The sequence below is a fragment of the Martes martes genome, assembly GCF_963455335.1.
Source record: "Martes martes genome assembly, chromosome: 7".
Lineage (NCBI taxonomy): Eukaryota > Metazoa > Chordata > Mammalia > Carnivora > Mustelidae > Martes > Martes martes.
The window spans coordinates 5688427-5696184 of record NC_137894.1 but is presented as its reverse complement, the minus strand read 5'-3'; the positions used below and the strand labels follow the sequence as shown (position 1 = coordinate 5696184).

Genomic DNA, 7758 nt, shown 5'->3' with positions numbered 1-7758 from the left:
ACCCCCAGGTAGACCAATTCGTATCTTCATTCAAGGTCCTAACGATGCCCTTGACGAGGCTGGGAACGGAGCCGGTGGCAGCGTCACTGTGGACCTTCCTCCGGGTGAACACCCAGCCACTCATCCGTGGGAACATCGAGTCGTTATGCGCTCACTCAACCGCCATCCAGCTCGCGTGGCCCTATGTGTTGACAGGGATACCCTGGCACTTCTTCGTTACAGGCATTGTGTGTGGCTGCTCATGTACACCTGAACGTCAACAACTCGGACAAACTGGTGATTTGTTTTCTCTCACGTTGAAGAAATTCAGGGACAGACAGTGCTGGGGCAGTACGACGCTACCACGTGGCCCTCAGTGCCTCAGGCTTCTGTTGGCCCCGTCATCCTTAGTGGATGACTTCTGTCCTTGGGACCGCTTTGGTGTCACCAAATGGTTGCTGAAGCTCCAACCATCACATGTTCCAGGAAGAAAACACAAGGGGTTAGGAAACATGGGAGTGTACCTCCCTCCTTTAAAGAGCTTTCCTAGGGGCGCCTGGGTGGCTCAGAGGGTTAAAGCCTCTGCCTTCAGCTCAGGTCATGATCTCAGGGTGCTGGGATCGAGCCCCACATCAGGCTCTCTGCTCAGCAGGGAGCCTGCTTCTTCCTCTCTCTCTCTCTCTCTCTCTCTGCCTGCCTCTCTGCCTATTTGTGATCTCTGTCAAATGAATAAAAAAATAAATAAATAATAAATAAATAAATAAATAAAGAGCATTCCTAGAAGCCCCATCCAGTATTTCTGCTAACATCTCTTTGGTCGTTCCGTGAGCAAGAAAGGCTGGGAGATGTGTTTTAGCTGGGCACACTGCCACCCACAATAATACACAGTCCTGTTATTTAAAAAGATACAAGAACAGAGGCGGTAACAGATGCTGTGTGTGCAACTAGAAGGGTCTGCCATACCGTGAACATTCTACTGACCATGTTTCCACCTCCTCCTCCCAGCACAGGAAGGAGAGGGTGAACCCAGAGCCAGTGGCCTGCTGAGGCCCCGAAGTTAATCACCTTTTCCAAGGGCATACAGCTGCAGATGTCCCTCCTTGTAACAGGAGAGTAGGATGAGGAAGGGAGGAGAGCCTCCCGTGGGGCAGGGCCCAGACCCAGCTTGCTCATCATGCACCTGGGCCAGGTTCCTGCATAGAGGGAGGAATGCTTGAGGGTTCCAGAAGCAAGCTGGACAAGCACCTGCCCCCCAGAAGCAGGTTCAGATCCTAGCCTGGGCTGGGCTGGGCTCGTGGGCTCTGGATCCAGGCATCTGAGCTTTCCCATTCCCCCTGCCCTGCAGCTATGGTGAGCCCCGCTGCTGGCCAGGGGCTGGAGAGCCCTGCTAAGGACCACCTCCCCACCCCATCCTCAGTCCACAGAGGAAAAGGGCCGCAGGTAGAGGAGGGGGATAGGGCAGGATGCGCCTGGCCTGGTGCTGGAGTCTCGGGAATGGAAGCAATCACCTTCTTCTAGGGCCAAGACTAAAAGACACCAGCCCCCTTACCCACCCCCACCACCCCCACCACCCCCCCGCCTAGTCCTTTACCTACTTCATTCTGCTGCCCCTGAACTTACCATAAGCAAGACTCACACATGTAGGCTCTGTGCTGAGCACTATGACAGGCATCATTTTTATTTACCCCAACAATCACCCTGGAAACCAGAATCCTCCCCTTCAGAGATGAGAAAACACATACCGAGTTGCCCACGTTCTCACGGCTTCTAAGGGGCGGGGCTGGGACTCTAAGCCCAGGGCAGTCCGATCCCACCGCCCAGCCTCCTCACCATCAAGCAACACGGCCTCTCTGTGCTAAGCGCAGGCCCAGTGAGCGGAGGGTCGGGAGGATTCACTTTGGCTTCCCCTCCTGATGAATGGGGCTGGTCGCAGTGCGTCCCCGCGCTTCCGGAGCCTGGCCAGAACCTACAGTCCAGCATCCCAGTCAGTGTGAGGCCCGGGCTCCGGGGCCAGCCCAGACCAAGAGAGGAGGCCAGGCTATCCTAGCGAGGGAAGGAGGGCAAGCAGGGGGCTCTGCACTGGCAGTGGGCTCCCCTTAACTCACCAAATCCTTTCACAGGAAACCCCTCCAGGCTGGCTCTGAGGGTGGGCACAATTCTGGATTTTCGGACCCTTCCTGGAGGCCACCAAGGCCACTCCGCCCCTCCAGCTCTACCTGCCGGTGCACATGGCAGTGTTATTTGGCAAAAAATAAACACACGCTAACGATGCATCAGTAAGAGCCTGACCAGGGCACACGGGCTACAGAATATGATGGAAGAATTAAAAGAGATGAGTCAGAAAAACAGCCCCAGCAGCACATTCATCTGAAACTTCAGGATCCAGATCAAGAAACACACAAGAAACCTGACAGATCTTGTTCGACCCTCTCCGTTACGCGTAAATCAATTCCCAGCCGGTACGGCCCCAAGTGTAGGATTGACCGTTTCCTAACTCCCCGCCGCCCTTAGGAAAAAGTTAGGTGGTGGTTGTTGTTATTCTAACTTGGTTTAAATCCTTTTAAGTCGTGAAATACTGCGTGACTTCCTGCTTCTTTCCAGAGAAAAGCCTGTTTGGATTCAAGGTCACTGTTAAGTGAGTCACCTTCTTCTCGGGCTGTGGACAAACTAGCAATTTCCTCTGCTCCTTCACGGCAGCTAGGATCACCTAAAGAGGGGTTGCCCCCACTGACGTCGTTCAATGCCGATATTCCTTCAACATCATGTTAGAGCGGTGACTCAGGCACATTTTCTCTGATACTAAAAAAAAAAAAAAGTCCTGAGCAGAAAGTGGTGTCATCTCACTGAAGGTCTGTCTGCGCCTCCTGCCATTTTTCTTCCCGTTAAAGTGATCTGCTCTGATGCTCATATAATGTTTAAATGTTCTTCCATTTAAATCGCCTACGACCCTCTAGGAGTCGGCTGGTTCTCTCCTGGTTGACTGAAACAAAGCAAGTGACAGGGCCCCCCCAAGGGGCTCAGCCGGCTAAGCGTCCCACTCTTGATTTCAGCTCAGGCCATGATCTCAGGGTCGTGGGATCGAGCCCTGCATCAGGCTCGGTGCTGGGCGTGGAGCCTGCTTGGGGTTCTCCCTCGTCCTCTGCCTCCGGGGGGTCTGCTTCTCCCTCTGCCTCTGCTCCACCCCCCTCACCATTCATACGCTTTCCTGCTCTCTCAAATAAATAAAACCTTAAAAAAAAAAAAAAAGGAAAGAAAGCAACTTACAAACAGGCCGTGATGTTCCCTCGTTTACATACGTGGCCGTGTGGGCCCTGTGTGGAGCGGTACGTCACAACCTGAGAGCCGCGACCTTTGCTGAGGGACCCCAGCTTTACCTGTAACGCTCCCACTGCGGCCAAAGAGAATGTATTCCTTATGCAATTTGTGTAACTAAATGTTTCTTTGTAGGAGCAGCACAATACTACAAGGCCATTATTTATTACTTCAAGCTGATACAAGGCCATCTATCCCAGAAACATCATCATGTTGACCTTTCCTTACTGATGGCCTGCTTTTTTTTTCCCCCCCACGTCACACTTCTGCTCTAAGGTCCATCTGGCAATCCCACTTCTTAGCCTGGCCCCAGCCAAGCTGTGCTCCAGCTCTCCACGTCAGCGCCCCTGGACACTGTCCCGGAAGGCCCTTAGCAAGTCCCACTGCCAGGCCTTTCCTTAAGCAGTTCCCGCAGCCCGAATGCTCCCTACCCGCCTCTCTCCTTAACCAAGTCCTACTCATGGTTCAAGGCCCGGCGGCGACCTCTCCAGCCCTGTGGCCAGAGCCCTATAGCCCCTGGCCCTCCTGTGGCCCTTAGCCTCGGAGTTCAGCCCTTTCTCCGATGATCACGAAGGACACTGATGCCTCCTTTAAACTGTCATCACTGCTGACTGCTATCTCCAGGTTTATATTATGAGACTGTAACAACGGTCCTACGAGTTGATACTATAATCATTATTTATAGAGCCCAAGTTCAAGCTCAGACAGGTTAAAGGCCCAGCCCAAGGGCACACAGCCAGTTAGGGAACACAGCCTGTTCACTTGCCTCTCAGCACAAACCTGAAATGTCATGCGAGCCGAGACCACAACTAACTTGTTCGTGCTGGTGAGCCTGACCTTTACCAGTCGCTAAATAAATATGAAGTAAATGACTAACGCCTGCAGCGTCTTGAAATGTAAGCACCTTCCTTATGGATAGCGGCAAACATTCTGCTCACCTGCCGGGCCCAGGACTGAACGGTTCCAGACGGTTCCACTGAGTACCCCAGGTGGTGGGCAGTCTGTAGTATTAATGCTAGGAGATAGAAGGAAACTTGTCACAAGACCTAAGTAACTTGTCCCAGGTCACAGAGCAAATCTACTCAGGCCTGCCTGGGGGGCTCACCTTCCCCTATTTTCATCACCCACTGCTTCCTTTCCCTCTTCTCCAGGCTGCTCTAGTTTTCAGGGGCGGAAACTATCTGTGGGTAGTGAGATGACTTTCCTCCCACTATTCAGCAAACCAGCCAGTGCAGGTTCTGGGAGCAAATCAGGGACGATGCACCTGTATGTCCCCCTACTTCCACCACCCCCCCCATCACCGTGGGCACATCCCTGGGGGCTTGTCTTGCCGCCTTATCCAGCACACCTGTAGACAGTGAGTGGAAGTTACTGGACACCCACCCCCTCCCACTGGGAGGCTAGTGATGAGAGAGGCGGCCCCTCTTTACATGGGTCCACTCTTCACATGAGGGACCGCCTGGCCATCCCCAACAATGGCACTGCCCACCACTGTCGGGCTCCTGGGCACTCACCACGCACGAGCCCGGGTGGGTGGGAACTCGGTGAGAAGCTTAGCAGCTCCATCCAGATGCGAATTGTCCCTCCCACACTTCCCGGGCTGCAGGGGCCTCCATTAGAGCCCCCGAGGAGTCAGAATCCACACCTCCGCAAATGGGCCCGCTTTCCCAAGGCCCCCCTGCCCAGGCCTTCCCTGGGCTCTGTGGGTTTTGACACCTCTCTGCAACGTGGCAGGGGGCCACCTCTCACCTTTGGTCCAGATAAAAGCTCAGGCCTGGAGGTGGCCGGCCCAGCCTCCCAGAGCCCACTGCAGCCCCGGCCATGGCCCAGTCCCCTCCTCTGCACAGCCTCCTGGGCCACGACCACTGGATCTTGCCCCAGGGCTGGGGCTGGGCCGGCCACCCGGACTCCACGTCCCCGGCCTCCTCCTCAGACTCGTCGGGCTCGTGCCCCTGCGACGGCGCCCGCGGCCCCTCGCAGCCCGCGCTCCCGGCCCGCAGCGCCCGCGCCACAGAGGCCGCCCCGACAGCGCCAGGACGGGCCCGCAGCGGGCCGGCGGGCGGGCAGCGGCAGAGCGCCAGCGAGCGCGAGAAGCTGCGCATGCGCACCCTCGCCCGCGCCCTGCACGAGCTGCGCCGCTTCCTGCCGCCGTCCGTGGCGCCCGCCGGCCAGACCCTCACCAAGATCGAGACGCTGCGCCTGGCCATCCGCTACATCGGCCACCTGTCGGCCGTGCTGGGCCTCAGCGAGGAGAGCCTGCAGCAGCGGCGGCGGCGGCGGCGCAGCGACGCGGCGACACCTCGGGGCTGCCCGCTCTGCCCCGACGGCGGCCCCGCGCAGGCGCAGACGCAGGTGCAGGCGCAGGTGCCGGCGCGTGACCCGGTCCTGGGCTCCGCCGCGACGTGGGGGTCCCCGCCCGCCTGTCCCGTAGCACTAGCGGCGCCTGAGCTCCTGGGGAGCAGGGTGCCCGACGTGGATCCTTGGGTTACACCCCCTTACTGCCCTGCGACGCAGTCGCCCACGCAACTCTCCCAAGGGCCAGCCCCTGAGACGGCCCTTTGGACACCGCCCCAGGCCTGGTCCGGAACGCAGACGTCCCCAGAACCTAGGAACCAGGCCGTGCCCTGGACGCCGCCCCCCGCGGCCCCGGAGCTTGCTGTGGTATACCAGGTATGCGTGCAATCCCATGCCACTCCTCTCGAGTCTGTCCCCGGGTTCATTGGGAGATGGAGGGAGTGGGTAGGCTGCAGCCTGCAGACACTGTCGTGCTCTTTCGATCCTGGTTTATCTAATCCAACCAAGTTAGGGTTAGAGAGAAGGTGAAGGGAGTATGGAGAGGACCCTAACCTCCTGGGGAAAGAGGTGGGGTCCCAGGTCATTTAGGACACCACCACGGAGAAGTCTTCACAACCATGTTAAAGACGGGGATCCTCGGACTTGCTCCGGAGGTAAGATGAAAGGTAGCGAGAGCTCCTGGCAGGGAATTTGCTCCAAGCGCTCCACAAAGGTTTGGGGTGAAGGGAGGCTGGCCAGCATCAGGGTTGGTGACTTCCACAGTAGATGGGCTTGGAGCTGGTGACCTTCTTATTTCCTTTAAGCTTCATTTGTTCATGAGGCCCATGAGTGGATGAATCATGGTCCATAAAAGAGCATATTAAGAACCAAAATTTACTGCTTGATTGCTGTTTGCCCAACACCGTTCTTGGTGCTGTATATGTACTAACTCAGCCAGCCCTCCAGCAACCCTGTGCAGTCGATACTGTTATCATCACCCCCATTTTACAGATGAGAAAACTGAATAAAAGAGGTTGAGTTCTTAAAACTAGTTAACAGCAGAGGTGGGATTTGAACCCCTGGAGTGTATCCCCAGAGCTTCACCATTTTGCTTCACTGCATCCATGGTACCCAGAGCCGTCCAGAAGCTGCCAGCTACGCTCCAGGGAACATCCAGGTTCAAGGTCTCAGGACATCAGGCAGTGGGCCACTAACCAACTGCTTCTGTCTCTCTTGCAGGATATCGCTGTGTCTCCAGAATCCTGTCTGTTGCCAGAAACCCCACCCCTCCTGTCCCGCCCAGCATGCCAGAGACTCCAACCTCAGGCCCCGTGGGGATGCTGGAGTCACAGTGCAGACCTGCTCCCCAGCTCAGAGGACCAGGGAGCAGTCCCTGGCTTCCAGCTTGGTGACCAAAGCCCTTCCCAGGGCTCAGGCCTGCAGCTCAGTGGCTGCCCTGAACTTTGGCAAGAAGATTTGGAGGGGGGCCACCTGGGCATCTTCTAATAGCCTTGCCTGTCCCCTTGTCAGCCAGGAATCAGCCCTCTGGTGTGCAGTGTCCCCCTCCTTTGCTACTTGCTGTGGTCTTCAAGCTGTTTTTAAGCCAAAGACCTCTTTTCCAAGTGGTGTCTTCCACGGAGGTAGTGTTCAAAACAGAGCGTGGGGGCTGCCCTGGCTAGAGTGGGGGCTGGGGGAGCGGCCTCTACTCCTAGGCACCCCCCAGAACGACCAGTGTCTGCAGAGCACGGCTGAGGAGCGGGAAGGTGCTGGCTGCTTGACCACGGAGTTGGCCAGGCTGGGACTGCTGGGGGCGTGGGTTCTGGGGGTGGGGGAAGGGGGACAGAAACCTGTACGCTTGGATTTTTATACTTCTTTTAAAAACAACAAAAATGTGGGCTTGGTCTGTTTTTCTTCCATCAACCTGGATTTTTATTGCCTTTGGAAAAGGAAGAATGTTCCCATCCTGCAGGGAACTGTCCTGCTGCTCTCCATCCCACCCCCCACGCCCCACTTGCCCTCTCCACCCCCTAGCTCCCCTCCCACCCCACCCCTGCCCCCACCCCCGCCCCAGCATCTAGGCCTCCTGAGGTGGCGTGTGCCCTCCCGCGCCACTGTGACAAGTCTTTATCTCCAGGGGCTGCCCTTGGCCTGCTGGGCACAAGTGGGGGTTCACGTTTGAGCCTGTTTGCTTGC

General features: G+C 56.8%; 1 protein-coding gene across 1 annotated transcript; it reads left to right on the top strand.

The window, feature by feature from the left end:
• Positions 1 to 5112: 5112 nt before the first annotated feature.
• MESP2 (mesoderm posterior bHLH transcription factor 2) lies at positions 5113 to 7071 on the top strand (the record flags this gene model as incomplete). The annotated part of the gene is made up of 2 exons (XM_080808472.1): positions 5113 to 5961; positions 6805 to 7071. 2 exons carry the CDS (start codon positions 5113 to 5115, stop codon positions 7069 to 7071), a joined length of 1116 nt encoding a protein of 371 aa, XP_080664598.1.
• Positions 7072 to 7758: the final 687 nt, after the last annotated feature.